The sequence below is a fragment of the Pseudoliparis swirei genome, chromosome 18 (genome assembly GCF_029220125.1).
Source record: "Pseudoliparis swirei isolate HS2019 ecotype Mariana Trench chromosome 18, NWPU_hadal_v1, whole genome shotgun sequence".
Taxonomy (NCBI): Eukaryota; Metazoa; Chordata; class Actinopteri; order Perciformes; family Liparidae; genus Pseudoliparis; species Pseudoliparis swirei.
Window position 1 is genome coordinate 3,137,670 of NC_079405.1, and position 16,662 is coordinate 3,154,331.

The 16,662-nt window shown below is 43.1% G+C and overlaps 1 protein-coding gene across 2 annotated transcripts in view; it reads right to left on the bottom strand.

Annotated features, from left to right (window-relative positions):
- LOC130208481 (filamin-B) overlaps positions 1-12,481 on the bottom strand; it is a 44,852-nt gene extending 32,371 nt beyond the window's left edge. For both annotated transcript variants that reach the window (XM_056437635.1, XM_056437634.1), the window contains exons 1-6: positions 12,068-12,481; positions 1,544-1,656; positions 1,310-1,445; positions 1,149-1,246; positions 236-383; positions 14-132 (exon numbers count right to left, since the gene is read on the bottom strand). In XM_056437635.1, coding sequence (XP_056293610.1) covers positions 14-132; positions 236-383; positions 1,149-1,246; positions 1,310-1,445; positions 1,544-1,656; positions 12,068-12,359 — 906 coding nt within the window. In that variant the 5' untranslated portion in view covers positions 12,360-12,481. The remainder of the gene's footprint in view (positions 1-13; positions 133-235; positions 384-1,148; positions 1,247-1,309; positions 1,446-1,543; positions 1,657-12,067) is intronic.
- Between the last annotated feature and the right edge of the window lie 4,181 nt (positions 12,482-16,662).

The following is a 16,662-nucleotide window of genomic DNA, read 5'->3' on the forward strand; positions in this document are numbered from 1 at the left end:
GGGGGGGGGGTACCTCCTCTCTGGTGCCGTCCGGGTGGTCCAGGTAGATGGTCACCTGACCCTGACCGGCGCTGAACGTGTCCACGGTGAAGACCGCCGGGCGCAGAACCCGGTTCCCCGTCGGCTCGATGCCTGCAGAACAAAACATGACGATGACTGGCAGCCGATTGTGTCTCTGTGTGTCTCTCTGTGTGTGTGTGTGTGTGTGTGTGTGTGTGTGTCTGTGTGTGTGTACCTGGTCCGTATGCGCGGGCCTTCTTGGGGTTGAGTTTGGGTTTGAGTGGCGCTCCCAGCTTCAGTTTGGCTTTGGGGAACTGAGATAGGTAGGTCATCACCGACTGCTCGTCAGCACCGGGGTTGATGATCTCCTCCGGAGCCATCACCTGCACACACACGTAACACACACTAATCAGTTTTATACTCTGATATCCCTAAAAAGCTGATTTGCTCTTCTGGTTTCAGGAGTTTCCGGTTCCCCCTGAGAGGGTTCATCGCAGACCAGTTCTCACACACACACTAAAAACACAGTCATTAAAAAGACACACACGCGTATTCACACTTATTGTGTTCGGGCGTTAAAAACAGGAAATCGTCTTCTCCGAGCTGCTGCAGCAAAGTCCGGAGCACTATTGTTTAAAATGCGCCTCGTCTGATTGGTCGACACACAGGAAGTCCGCCCGGTGACAGCCGGCCGGCGGGGACCGGGCCGTCTGTCACGCGTGGAGTGAAAAAAGAAAAGAGCCTGAGGTTCAGTGGGTTTCCTCCGCTGTGAACACTCAGGAAACCAAACCGCCGTGTGTGTGCGACGACCTTTGACCTCCGGAGGGGAAAGAATCTCACCGCGCGACTTCTGTTCTCCGTCGGGCTGAAACGGCGAGGAGGAAAATGTGACGTGTGTCTTAGTTTTTTCCGGTGGCAGCCGGTGGAATCTACCCGGGGTTAGCATCGCTAGCATCGATAGCAGGCCGGACTAGGGGGGCGTCGGCATAATGGCAAAAAGCGGCAGCTGGGCTTTTATTGTGAAGGAGCCGGAGAACAACATACGGGGACGCCTTTCTGCACAACTTCTAACCCCCTTTTCCCCTCTAACAGGGTCAACGGTCACGCTGAAGAAACAGATGCGGAACGGAGTCGGCGGGGAATGGAACCTGCGGGATGCCGAGCCACTCGTCAGCCAGCTGCATGGCCTCCGTGGCGTTCTCCACCGGTCTCACTGGATCCCAGGTCTCCCAGTCCGGACACAGGCCTGAAGACAACAAAGACCGTGAAACAACAACAACAACAAGCCACCACACACACACTCTCGTACCCGGGGCACAGCTGTCCACCAGTGCTCCCAGTGCCTTCCCGTTCCTCCAGTCGTTGCTGAAGTTGTTGATGGGCATGTCGGGGAGCTTGTGCTGGATCCAGCCGAGCAGCCGCTGCTTCGGGGTCTTGGACTCCAGCTGCGGGGGAACCAGAACCGGGAGTCAGTCAGTCGGCTTTTTTTTCTCTTGTTTTTTCCGTCTTTGAATCTCAAGTTAATAAAGCGTGGCGTGGTTACGTTCTCGTCGTCGTCGCCCTCCCATACGGGCATGGAGATGGAGTAGTGCAGGATCAGAGTCCAGACCAGACCCAGGATCAGCTTCAGGTTCCCGTCCACGATGGCTTTGGAGTCTGACGGGAGAGAACGGGACAGACCCCAGGTCAGATTCAAGTTTCTAAGAATTAAAAAACTTCAATCTCGGAGCGTCTGATAACGTTAAAAATAATAAAAACAAATACGATGTTCATCTCGACGATGAAAACAACAAGAAGTTGAGATAGTAAAAAGTTACAATCTCATAGATGTACATGTCTTTGGCGCCCCCTGTGGCGGTAAGAGGAACTGCAGGCGTGTTCACTCCCTTTTGGATTTGCACTCTTTATTTTATTATGAGGCCGTTATGACATCAGACTTATTGAAACTAAATACTTTGAGCTCGTATCTTCAGTTCTACGCTGAGCTGCTGGTGTGAAGGTTCTGTTAGCTGAACACTGCTGCTGGGGAACGCTACTCCGTAATCACTCACTGTACCAGCTGGTACCTTACACCAGCACACACACACAAGCTCTCACTCACACCAGCACACACAAGCTCTCACACACCAGCCAGAGTCCAGCAGACCAAACAGTCATGTTTAATCCGTTTCTCCGACAACAAAATAATAAAGGAACAAACTCTTTATGGCCATTAAGTTTAAAAGTCGGCAGAAGACACAAAGTGTGAAAGTTAAACGAGATGTCATGATAATGGAGGGATGAGGAGGAGGAGGGGATGAGGAGGTGGAGGGATGAGGAGGAGGAGATGAGGAGGTGGAGGGGATGAGGGATGATGAGGAGGTGGAGAGATGAGGAGGGATGAGGAGGTGGAGAGATGAGGAGGAGGGGGGATGAGAACGAGGTATGATGAGGAGGTGGAGAGATGAGGAAGGATGAGGAGGTGATGTGGAATCGATCGGTCGGTTATGAATCAGCACCAAAGCAAACACACACGATCTCCCCTCAAGCCTGAAGGTAACCATGACCCACAAAATCATTTGAATTACAGCTCTGTCAAAACACTCATCAGTAAACACACCGCCATGGTTACTGATACATATTTATCCTGCCGTGTATGTGTGTGTGTGTGTGTGATCCTGGTGAATCTGCTGCTCAGCAGAACAGCTGTGGTCCGAACATGTTTCAGCAACCTCGGGGTTTAGGAGCTCAGGGAGGGTGCTGCCTCACCCACGGGTGACACAACACACACACAGGTTGCCACATCCTGCGCTCTACATTCCTAATCTCTGATGTTCCAGACTCAACTCATTTATCTCTTTGTATTTATGTCCATTTTTATTTAAACGTTTTGTTACTCTTTGGCCCTTTTCTTTTAGAGTTTCTCCTCACACACACACACACACACTTTCAAACTTCCGTTCTTTTGCCCCTCAAGCTGCCACACCTGTGTGTGTGTGTGTGTGTGTGTGTGACCACCAGCCGCCTCTGCAGCAAACATCCTGTCATTGAGCAGCGGCCTTTACCCTCCACACTCACCATATGTGACACTTTAACTAATAATAATTCATTAAAGTTTCGACGTCTTTTGGTTAAATTAGTTAGAGATTAAACCGTAAAGTTTGAATTTGTTATTTTGCACCTTTCAGGTTTGTTTGGCTCGTGTGGCACAGGAAGCAGACTTCTATACAACCAGAGACAGTGTGTGTGTGTGTGTGTGTGTGTGTGACCTTGCCGACAGTTTTGTGAATAACGAGGCTATCGCCATGGTAGCCTATTGTCCACATAGAGGACGACAGGGAGAGAGAGACAAAGAAAGACAGAGAGGGAGGAGGAGAGAGAGACAGAGAGAGAGAGGGGGGGGGGGGGGGCGTTAGAAGACAACATAAATGCAGTAGAGTCAAAACATCGATAAACAAGAAGAACAAAACAACCTGAAGGTTTCATCGAGTCCCAGAACAACTTGTTCACCGCATGTTGGTTTTCACCGAGGAGACGTTGTGGGTTTGGTACAAAGAACACAATCATGAACACACACAACCCCCCCCCCCCCAACACACACACGAGGAGGTTTGTCACGACTCTGTCGCCCTCGGAGAAAATTAATCACCGCAGTCAGCAACTTTCATTCTGAGATCTGTCCGTCCACAACTCCATTCACAAAGCTCCCCCCCCCGTGAATAACTCGGCCCGGACCTGCGTCAGATTAAACGGCTTAAAGCCGCTGCAGATACAGATACCTGCTGACCCGTTGCCACAATGGCGATATGCATGTGTGTGTGTGTGTGTGTGGGGGGGGGGGGGGGGTGAGTTTGTATTAGGGGAGACAAAGAATATGTGCAAGGAGAACATAGAGATAAAGTATAATGTGTGTGTGTAGGTGATTCCGGTTGGAACAAAAAGCCTCTTATCAGCGTGGCACACCCTCTCTCTCTCCCTCTCCCTCAGGAAGTTACATAATGAGTCAACAGCAGGACAGGAATACCTGCTCCGCGTACCACCGTGAAGCTCAGATGCAACACACACACACACCAAGACACACACAGACAATCAAATCCAGTCAGACCTGCCTCTCCTGCAGACCTGAGCCCCCCCCCCCCATCACATGCACAACTAATGTCCCACTTAAAGCAGACGTTCCTGCACACGTCGACGACACCACCCACACACACACACACACAGAGACACCCACGTTTGACTTCCTGCCCAACAAGCCGTACAAAGCGGCCGATCATCAAGTGAGGAAAACATTCTGCCGTTGTTATATTACGACTAATTAAATCAGTCAAATAAAGCCTTGTGTTATTTTATTAGTCGACTTCTTATTTATTTTTTACATAAAGATCGAAGCTGGCGACGTACGATTCACAATCGATTCTGCAATAACGGATTTTTCTCTTGCCCCCTAAAGGCACCGTCATCCTCTTTCACATCGACAGTGAATTTGAGGAAGTTTCTTATTTTCATTTTTTTTATTCGTGTACTTCAGAATGTGGTGTAAAGGGTTTTGGGGGCGGTGGCCAAAATATCTGTTGATCTGGATCATCTCCATGCCGTCAGCATCATCAGTGAAACACGACCGCAGATCTTCAGGAGTTATTCTGACTGCTGATCGGATCAATGATCCGCTGCACCTCGATTACGCAACAACAGATCAATAAGATGTAATCAGGAACTTATTAAATAATGTCATGCAGAAAAACAAAAGTTCTGATGGAGGAAGAATTATAGATGGAAACATCCTGGAAAACCACAGGACAGGAGGGACCTGAAGTAAACAGGACGTGGAGCTACCGTGTGTGTGTGTGTGTCAAACGGACTGTCCAGACACGCAAACACACACACATTCCTTAGGGTTGAGATCATAGGCCCGCCCACCTGCCCCCGTTTCACCACACAGACACACCTCCCCTCTGAGGACGGATGATGACACAAGCACAAAAGTAACGTGCATAATTCAACAAGCACTCAAGTTAAAACACACAGCAGGTAGCCTTTTAAAACTGCTGTCAGGTCAGTTAACACATCTTTCACACAACAGACACACACACAGTGCATGACATCACTCCTGTGATGTGAGACAGTCCAATACAAACCATCATCTTCATTATCAGATCTTTGCGGGTTTAGCATTGTGCATATTTGTCATTCCTAACTTAATTAAACCTGAACTCACCGCTCACACATTAAAGTTAATAGTATCTTCTCACCGACAGACTTCGCATTCACTTAACTCCTTAAACACCCCTAAATGTTCCTTCTTGAGAGTCATGCGTTTATATTGTTCTTCATGTATAGTCTGTTTCAGTTTAGTACGCCCTGAACCTCCTCAGTGTCCTTCATAACGTAATGTTTACTAATCATTTTAAATGTTTCCACCCATTCATAACCTTGCGTCATCACAAAAAAACAACATCCAGCTCTTCGGTGATCTCGTTGTTAAAGATCCATTCAGTAAACGACGATGTCATCTTCTCACTTCCTCCCTCTGGAGGAGTTCGAGGAGGAGACGGAGCCGCCTCCCACAAATCACGTGACCGACCGAGGGAGTTGGAAACTCTGGAGAAGTTCATCTGGAGAAAGACGAGATTAATCTTCGTCATTTGTTCTCTTTTCCTCGGACGAGAGCGTATGTTTCTGATAATTCGAGCGCGCCGACCCTCCGGGCCTCCGGCGTGCGTCGGAGCCGTTATCGGATGATTGATCGCTTACGAAAGAAAAGAGAAGAAAAACCTTTTCAAGGCGGCGATCCCGAAGAGGAAGAGAACCCCAGATAAAAAAATAAAACGAATGGCAGACGGAGAGGCAAGAGGCTCCAAGGCCTTTGAGTCGTGTCGTTATGTTCTCTCTCCAACTCTTTTTGGGAGATGAAGAGGGAGGAGAAAAAGAAGGAGAAAAGATGGATGCCGCCGTTTCTTTAAAAAGAGTTTGTGAACCGGCATCATGCCGGGTCAGCCAGGGGAGAATCTGTCAATTTAAAAGAACCGTGAAGGAGACGAGGCCAAGACGACGAGGAGAAGATGACGAGACGACGACGAGGAAGAGACGGCAGCGACGAGACGGCGGACATCCGACGTGCACTTGAAACTAAAACAACAGAGGACCCGAACGCGAGCCTTGTGGCACGCCACAGGGCCAAACGCATAACTAATGAAGCAGTTATCTGTTGGGAGACGTTGGAGCGAAGAGAAGGTTCATATAAAACAAGAAGCAGAAGAAACGAGAACCACAAGAGAACAGAGTAACCAGCCCAGTGCTGCCTATCATTAACACACACATCTGGCATTACGTCTGCATGCGTAAACGACTGACAAACACGCTGCAGCGTTTAGCCTGGCGTGACCTCACGCTGCCGGTTCCCAGGCCGTGATGTCATCAGAACCAGAAACACGGCCATGTGCTTTTGGGGAGGAAGACGAAGAGGAAAAAGGAGGTGGAGGAGGATACCGACGGAGAGAAGAGATGACGAATGGCACGAAAGGGGAAAGAGAGAAGAGGAAGACTAAAAGAAAGAGAAAAGCGTGCAGTTAGATAAATTACGAAGTGACAGAAAATAGATTTGTTTTCAAAAGAAAAAAGAAAGGGATGAAAAACAGAAGAGTAGAACATTTGAGGGCGAGCGAGAGGAGTTTTAGATGTTTGTAGGCGAGCCGGGGGGGGGGGGGTCGACCACGGTGATTATGACCAAACTATTCACCACAACCACACAGTTCAACACCACAGCGTGTGTGTGTGTGTTGGAATGCATATGGTTCGTTAAATTTAGAGGTTTGGGCTTTTGTCTCGCAGTCAATCATCATCGTCATGATCATCATCATCCACCAAATATTTAGTGAACAGCGACTGCCCGTAACTCCACGTCATGTCTCCATCCAGACACCAGTGTGTGTGTGTGTGTGTGTGTGTGATCAAATACGGTTCAGCACCAGAACACAAAGACAACAACAAATCAGCATCACAAAGACGTGCGCGGCGGCCGAGCGGCGACGGGACACAAAGGAGGTCTGTGCGACTGCGTCGGTGGATTTATTCAAACACACATTACCTCCTCATAATAAACCTCATGGGGGTTTAAGTCGGCGTTGGACGTCTCGTCACCTCGAAAACTAGACTTCAACGTTATATTTTGGGGGATTTTGGAGAGCGAACCGTCAAAAAACAGTGACTTTGCGCATCTGTTAAATATTGGGCTAGTTAGCTTAGCACAAAGACTGGAAACGGGGGGAAACCGTTAGCACGGCTCCGTCCATACGCAACAAAATCCACCGACCAGCTCGAAACAGACGACGCCACTCGTTTGTTTATTACGTTAAAAAAATAGTAATCACAGCTGGACATATACGGCCTTCATGTACAACAGGAAGTTATTCGTTACCCGTGAAAAAAAGGGCTAATTGGCATTTTTTACGACTAATTTCTATTTTAAAAACTGTATTTAATCAACACAACAAAAAAGTTAAAACATGTTAACATCTCAGATTTAGAGCTGCTGGCTGGTTGTTTACGGGAGCCACGCTAGCAGTTTCCATCCGTTTCCAGTCTTTGTGCTAAGCTAGCCCAATATTGGGTATCCAGATACGAGTGGTTAAAAATCAATAAATAAAAGCCTTTTGCTAAAGTTAGAAGATAAAAAGTATATTTAAAGTTACTTTTAATGAGCGTGTTTTCACTTTGATGGCGATTAAATAAATATGTAGAGATCAGGGTCATAAATCCTTTACATGTTTTAGTGAAATCCATTTGTTCATTTTTAAGCTTCACATTGAAAAGAAAGAAAGAGAGAAAAAGAAAAGAGCACTCGGCCCACAAAGAGGCTTTCTCCGCCGCTGGAGGTGTGTGTGTGAACGTCTAAACCAGCCACTCTCGAGTTACAGCCACACAGAGGCCCTGTGTGTTGCGTCTCACACACACACCAGGAGAGCTGATAAACAACTAAACTTTGTTTCCGTGTCGACGAAAAACATCTTCAAAGTCACCAGACAGACGGTATTCACAGAGTGTCGTCAGGAGCTTTGTGGTTGCCGTGGGAGACGAACTAGGCGTCAGCGCGAGGCGTTCACTGACTTCTCCAGGGAAACTCATTTGCATCGAGTTAAAATGTTAAGACGACTAAACTTTATAAAAATATCAGCTGCAGTAAAACCGTAAATATTTAAATGAGTGTGAAACTAATGCGGTAAAAGAAAAAAAGAGTCTGCACGGATAAACATCCTCCGCTACTTCCTCCTCTTCTGCCATTTCCTCTGCATCTTCCCCTACTTCCTCTGCTACTTCCTCCACTGCTTCCTCCTCTTCTTCTGCTACTTCCTCCTCTTCTTCCGCTACTTTCTCATCCTCTTCTTCTTCTTCCACATCTGCTACTTCCTCCACTGCTTCCTCCTCCTCTTCCTTAGTCCCAACATGGTGACCAACAAACCAAAGACGAGAGCAAAAGGCCGGCGTGGTAAACGTGACTGGTCTTGTTGGTTTCCTCAGGAGGAGGAGACAGAACAGAGAGAACATGTTGTTTTTCTTAAAGTCTCAATGCGGCCGCCAGCTCCGCCTCCGGAGCCTCGCTCGTCTCTTCAGATTCCAGAAAAGAAAAGATTCATGAACGTCACGCAACATGTGATGTTTCACTTTGACGTTCTGAAGCCCCCTGATCAGACGGGCGTACTGGCCCTTTAAAAAAAGGCTTTTGGAGGGTTTCCTTTTTGCCGACGTTGGCGGTTTTTCCACAAGGTGTGTTTTACAACGTCTTCGTTGTCACGACAACAGAGACGCAGGTCAGAAACCCTCCGACCTCAAGCGAGAAGGTCTTCGCGCCCGACTGTCTCATCTCACCGCGACTTTAATGTAAGAAAACAGTCAGAAAAAAACTGTTTTATGTTTCTGTTGGAGAGAAAACAAAACCCCAAAAACATATTTTTCTAATATCACTTCCCATCTTCCCCGAGGACTCGCGCAGAGCGTTTCTCTCGTGGTCAAAACGATTTAGGAGAACGACATCATGACGACCGAGGAGAGACGATGGAGACGTCTTCTTTCATCAGCACAGAAACCACAACAGAACTACAACAATGGCCGACACAGAGACGATCCAAGAAGTTTAAAACAAACACCTCGACACAAAGATGATGAACAGAAACTTAAGACGCGCACACACACACACACATACAAACACACACACACACAGCTGCTGCACTGAGACCTCACATCCATCAGCTGTCAGAGTCCAACATGCCGAAGACTGTTGACACACAGCGGCACCATGGCAACAGGGGAGAGGGGGGCAGACAGTTATTATTTCACAATAATTGGAAAGCTTCTTTGGTTTTAGAAGCTGCACACACCGTTTTCTCAGATGCGGCGCTAGCAGGTAGCAGCTAGCCATCGGGAGGTCAAAGGTCAAAAGAGAAGCTGATGGAGTGGACGCAGGCCGACCCGCAGCTTATTGAACCGTAACGGGGTGTGTGTTCACAGATGCCACCGAGCCTGTTCTCAGAGATCTCACTTGGTTCCTGATCTACACAGATAACGGGTAAAAAAACAAAAAACCTCTTTAAATTTTGGGGGGGAAAAAAGAAAAAAAACTTTCATTTTGTTCAAGCCGAAAAATGAAAATCGCCATATTTTCTATTTTTATAAACTGTAGAAAATCAATTAATCAATCATCAATTAATGTTTTGTAGTTTTATTATTTATGTTTTATATTGATTATAGCAACATTTTTCTTTGGTATAATCACTGAAGAACAAAAAGATAAAATAAATGGGCTGAAATCCATTTTCCACCGAAGTTCTGACGCAACACACCTGTCTGCACAAGTGGAGCGCCCACACCCTTTACACAACACAACACCCCCCCCCCCCCCACACACACACACAGACAGACACACAACACACCCCCACACACAGAGCTCAATGTCCACAGAGGAAGGTAAAACACTCAAGGTTGTGCAATCTCAGAATGATAAAGTCAGTCTGACTCAGTCTCTCTCTCCCTCTATGAGTCTCTCTCTCCCTCTCTAACAGTCTCTCTCTCTGTTCACTTATTCAAATCTCCCAGCGGTCAGTGAAGGCAGCGTGAGCGCCAGCAGGAGAGAGAAGGAGCGACACATTGTGCAAAGAGCTCCGTTAATAAAGAGAGAATGCTGAGGAGAGCAGGAGATGACGCGTTGACGTTTTCTTCTTCGTTGGTGTGCAAACAAAAGCCAGGGGCCTCGCCGAGGGGCCCACGCCACAGCTTAGCACACGCACACACACACGTTGACATGCTTACTTCCCACGCTCCCTCTGGTCCACTCCTCCCGTCACAGAGGTGATGCATCTGACGAACCAACCCTACCTTGAGGTTCCACCTTCAGGTTCTACCAATGCTACCTTCAGGTTCCACCAACACTACCTTCAGGTTCCACCTTCAGGTTCTACCAACGCTACCTTCAGGTTCTACATTGTGTCTCCATGGTAACCGTGTACCACGTGAGTCTATAAAGTCCTGACGCATTCAGAGTGACGAGTCGTGAAAGAGACCCATGTTTATTAAAGTTAAACATTGCATCTTTTATGTGTGTATAAACAACATGGACCAGATAATTATTTTGTTTATTTACTAACAACAATAACGTGTCAGCCGTTGAATGAAAGAAGTTCTTTGCTCAAAACAATCTAAAGTCTGGATGTTATTTATAAATAAAGTTAATCTCAGCATGAAGACAAACAATAAACCAGCCGTGTGGTCATGGCGAGCGGCACGTGACTCATTAACACAGGTGTGCCTGATTAACTCAGAGGCCACGCCCACAACGCGCCGGACTGGATGTATGTCCCTGAACTCGGTAAGTACTGCGAGACATATATATATATAAATATAAAAAATGCTTGACGATTTAAAGACTTGTGTCTTTCGATTCCTTGAGAACTCAAACTAAAATAATGTTTAATCGTTTTATATTTTAATATTTGTAATGTCGCAGTAGTTTCTGTCTATATTTAATATTTTGTGTATTTGATTTGTCAGTGTTGTTGTGTGTTGTGTATGCATGTGTGTTGTATATTTACATATATATTTTGTTTTGTATTTTACTTTTATTTTACTTGTATACTTCTATATCTTTCATCCCTGTTTCTTACATTTTGTGTTTTGTTTTTTACTCTTGTGTGTTGCTGCTACTGTCACGACAAATTTCCCCTTGGGGATTAATAAAGTATATATCTATCTATCTATCTTCTTCCCGCACGCGCCCGGTGTCGCTGAGCTGGAGCACAAAGGTCGTGACGTCACGGGGATCTTTAGTCTCAAACGTAATGAAACGCGAGGAATTCAAAACGCGTCTCGCGCACATCTCACTCATTAAAACACACACTGGTTAGAGTGGGATTTAGAGGAGGAGAACATAAAAAAGGTTTTAAAAGCTCTTATTTGTCGTTTTTTGCTTTTAAATTTAAAGCCGAATTAAAGAGTGACACCGAAAGATTATATACATATAAAATACAATAAAGTTAAAAACATGTAGTTGAGTTAAGAAGGTATTAAACTTTAAAATGACACATTATTAAAAGGAGTCCGTGAAACCTCTGCTGGGCTTTAAAAGTTGGGGGAACATTATGGGATGTAATATAAGTGATTAAAACACATGTTGACTCAATTAACATTAAAAAAAAATCTACTTTACAATTCAAAATGCGTCTCGCGCACATCTCACTCTCCCATTAAAACCCACACACTGATTAGAGTGGGATTAGAGGAGGACAGACTATTAAAAAAATAGTTTTAAAAGCTCTTATGTTGTTTTTTGCATTTAAATTTAAAGCCGAATTAAAGAGTAAAACTGGCAGATTATATACATATAAAATACAATAAAGTAAAATACATATAACGAAATAAAAAAGGTATTAAACTTTAAAACGACACATTATTAAAGGAGATTCTGTGAAACTTCTGCTGGGCTTTAAAAGTTGTGGAAACATTATGGGATGTAATATAAGTTATTAAAACACATTTTTACTCCACATCAACATTACATCTATGTTTTGGCGGCCCGCGCGTGCTCGTGGGTGGAGGAGCTCACCGATGGACACCAGCTTGATGTTCTCCTTGTCCAGGAACTCCAGCGCCACCGACACGTTCTCCAGCTTCATCTGCCTGAAGTTGGGCCTCGGGTGGTACTTCCGGGACATCTTCTGGTGACTGAGGACCTCCAGCAGCGCGATGAGCCGCAGCCCGTCGCCCAGGTCCAGCTGCAGGTCCGCGATCCTCTTGTTGACGCACTTGAGGTGCTCGTTGGTCCAGCGCGTGAAGGTGTTCTGCTGGATCTTCTTCCACGGCGCGTCCTCCGCCAGGTCCTTCTCCGTCACCGGCATCTCGACCCGGGCTGTGTTGCGGCGGAACGCGGCGTAACGCGGTGGGGGGCGCGGGTCCTGCGGGGTGCGGGTCCTCCGTGCAGCTGAAGTCGGCTTGGAGAGTTTCTACTGAAGCTGCCCGAGACACACTGGCTGCTGCTGCGTTCAGGGCCCGCTTTCAAGGCTCGGATTTCTCTTTCTTCTTCTTGGTTTTTTCCCGGGCAGTTGGGATCCTCAATGTTGCCTCACTGCCTCCTGCTGGACGTGAAGGGGTACTCCTCATACATTCAGGATACTTTGAAGTATTTACAGGACTGTCTCAGAAAATTAGAATATTGTGATAAAGTTCTTTATTTTCTGTAATGCAATTAAAAAAACAAAAATGTCATGCATTCTGGATTCATTACAAATCAACTGAAATATTGCAAGCCTTTTATTCTTTTAATATAGCTGATTATGGCTTACAGCTTAAGAAAACTCTAAAATCCTATCTCATAAAATTTGAATATTTCCTCAGACCAAGTAAAAAAAAGATTTATAACAGCAAAACAAAATCAAACATTTGAAAATGTGTTTCCAGGTGTTTCGAGTTAATTAGACGATTCAAGTGATTTGTTTAATACCCTACTAGTATACTTTTTCATGATATTCTAATATTTAGAAATAGGATATTTGAGTTTTCTTAAGCTGTAAGCCATAATCAGCAATATTAAAAGAATGAAAGGCTTGCAATATTTCAGTTGATTTGTAATGAATCCAGAATGCATGACATTTTTGTTTTTTTAATTGCATTACAGAAAATAAAGAACTTTATCACAATATTCTAATTTTCTGAGACAGTCCTGTATACTGTATGCAGTTTATATTTAAGGTACTTTAAGAGGTACTTTGAGGTACTTTAAGAGGTACTTTGAGGGACTTTAAGGTACTTTAAGAGGTACTTTAAGGTACTTTCAGAGGTACTTTGAGGTACTTTAAGGTACTTCGAGGTACTTTGAGGGACTTCAAGGTACTAAGAGGTACTTTAAGGTACTTTAATCGGTACTTTGAGGGACTTTAAGGTACTTTGAGCATTTTCAATTTCTGCTACTTCACATCTACTTTTTACAAATAATTTACTTTGTATGTTCTGATTAACAATGCAAAAAAACATAATTATTTAAGAAATAAATTATTATGATGTAGCCTTATATTATATAATAAAATAAAATAACATGTTATTAGTATATCGCAGTATGTAAAGTATTTATAATTAGCCCCACGTTGAGCAACCGTGATATATATATATATATATATGGATATTTATATATGGATATATACATATATATATACATATATATACATATATATATATATATATATGTATATATATGATTGTTTAAAGGGCGTTTCTGCTTTGTGTTTTTTCTCCACTGTGATACTTTTACTAACTGCATCAGGGTACTTCTACTCCACTACATATCAGAAGGTAACATTATCCATTTTAATCCCCAAAAATAACGTAACACATTTCTAGTTACTTTAAATATAAAACTTTACACAAACAGTCTATAAAAATCCATCTAAAATGTTTCATCTTCTCAAATGTAACGTGTTGGAGCGTTTTGATATTTTACCTCGTTAGATAATGTCTGATTCTGTTTTTGTTGTTGTTAAAATAGTTAAATTTCTCTTGTTTTCATTATTTTTAGATTTTTTTTGTATTATTATTTGTATTTTTATCTTTAAATTGAATTATACTTTAATTTAAACAAAACTCAACAAGACTGAAACAAATCTCATAGTGGTCACATTTCCTAATGCCAGTGAATGCCGCATCAGTTTGGAATGACTCCGAACTCACCTACTCAAAGATCGTCTATGTAGATGAACAGATAAACAAAAACACGTACTTTATTTTATTTTTAAATGTTTAAACATTCATTTGCTTTGTAGTACTTACTATTTTTTTTTTTTTTAGCTAATCTTAATTTCAGAAGACAGACTTTTGACAGGTTTTAATCTGATCCTGTGAAGTTATTAAAAGTGATTTATTTATTGAGCATATATCAAAGAAGAATATATATATATATATATGTGTGTGTGTATATACATATATATGTATATATACATATACAAATATATTCTCACAGATAATAACATGTACATGTAAAGAAAGAATCATAATACATACAAACGATTTATACATCAATTAATACAATTAATTTCATTAAATAGTAAACATATATAGAGCAAAATGTGAATACATAATAATTTGTTGAACACTCGGCTCAATAAGAACAAATCATTTAAAAAAACAAAAACAAAAAGTTCACTTAAATCAAAGTGTTCTATCTGTGTTCTTTTGGGAGCTTTCAGCTGAATCTCCTGGTCTTCCACATCGACATCCCATCACTCCCGGAGCAGAGGAAGACCTCCAACAGGGAAACAAAGATCGTCTCCTCAGGTGGACTTTGACTTCAGTTCCTTTGTTGCTGCGTTCACTTGTTCACCTCGTGTGTGGAAATTTCCTGTCTCGGAAAACAGAGTCAGAGTGATGCGTCTCGTGTCTCTGCTTTAACCTCCGTGGTTTGGATCAGAAGCTGACGTCAACACAGTTTATCGATCCGCGTGTTGCCTTGTGAACTCAAACTCATCAATAAACTTTGATCTGATCGATTTCCTATTCTCAGACTTCAACTGAGCTTCGTTTGCAGGTTTTTTATCTGAGGTTCAGAAAGGACGACCCAACCCTCCAGGACAAGCCACAACACACACACACACACACACACACACACACACACTCACTCACCCCTCCGTGTTCAAACACAGGAAGTCACGCCAGGATTCCTTCAACACTCCCGAGTGATAAATCAATAAAAACACGCTGCAGGAAGAATCGGTGACGTCACTGGTTTTTTGTTTCCGTGAATCATCGTTTAAAGTTTGCTGATGTTCGTGATTCGTGTGTCTGCCTGTCTGAGTCTGACTATCTGTGTGTGTGTGTGTGTGTGTATATGTGTGTCTGTCTGTCTGTGTGTGTGTGTGTCTGTCTGTCTCACGTCCTCTGCTCAGGACAAGAAACTGTACAAAATAACAAAACACATTTTAAAAGGAATCTAAAGCAAAAAATACATTTAATCACAACAATTATGAGAAATGTGACACAATATTTTATCTACTTGTGACAAAAGAAGTACGTGAAAAAATATTCATGAGATCAAAAGTATAACATTTACAAAATTATAAATATTTTTGAAGTATTTGGAGCTTTTTTAAATTCTTTTAAAGGAAACAACTTCACCCTCATTTAGTTTTAAAGTCTTTTCTCTCCACGAACATATAAATAAAACCATTCTAAAAATACAGTATATATATAAATATATACACATACACACACATTTGTGTGCAGTTAACTCCCTCTGTGTCTCGAGAAGATGACGTCATGCTCCCGCCGGACGAGCGATGTTCGTTTGTCTTGTGAACGCACGTTCGGCTCATCTCTGTGCACGCGCACGCACGTCCAGGACGTTGAGTACATTTACTCAAAGTACTGAAGTGTAATTGAGCTTTCACTGAGTACTCCCAGTTCATGTACTTTATACTTCTTCATGTACTTCAAATATAGTTTTACTTTATTTCAGAATAAGTTTTTTTTAAACTTTTGTTTTATCCCGATACTTTTGTGTAACTTTGTTATTATGCAATACAAAATTGTTTTGTGATGTCACTTTGACCTTTGACCTCAAATTCTAAATCAGTTCACCCAAAATGTGAAGAAGTTTCCTCCTGGCGTTCCTGAAGTAAACAAAGTATTTATCTTCCCGCTTGTTTACTCACGACCCCTCAGATTTATTTGGTGACCCCCTGGAGGGCCCCGACCCCCAGGTCGAGAACCACAGGACCAAAATACTTAACTTTTTATAAAGTCGTCAAAAGCAGCTCCTTACAGTTCTAGCAATCCAATAATATAATCATATATAAAAAAATATTTAAAATATCTATATTATATATATATTAAAAACATAAAAAATATATTAAAATATACATATATATATTAAAAATATTTAAAAAGAATGAAAAGTAAAAGTGATAATTGACAGATATAAATTTCAGTCAATCAATTTTACTTTTCATACTTTAAAGTATTTTTGATGTACTTTTAGAGCTCTGTACTAGTAAAGGAGTATTTCTTCAGTGTGGTATTCGTACTTTTAAGTCATGAAATTATGACCCACGGTCAACATTAAGTCTGTCTGTTTTCTGCCGTCAGTGAACGCATCGCGAGGCCTTCGAGGTCCCTTCCCCTCCGTGCTGTGTGGATGAATGAAGGCGACAGAATCCG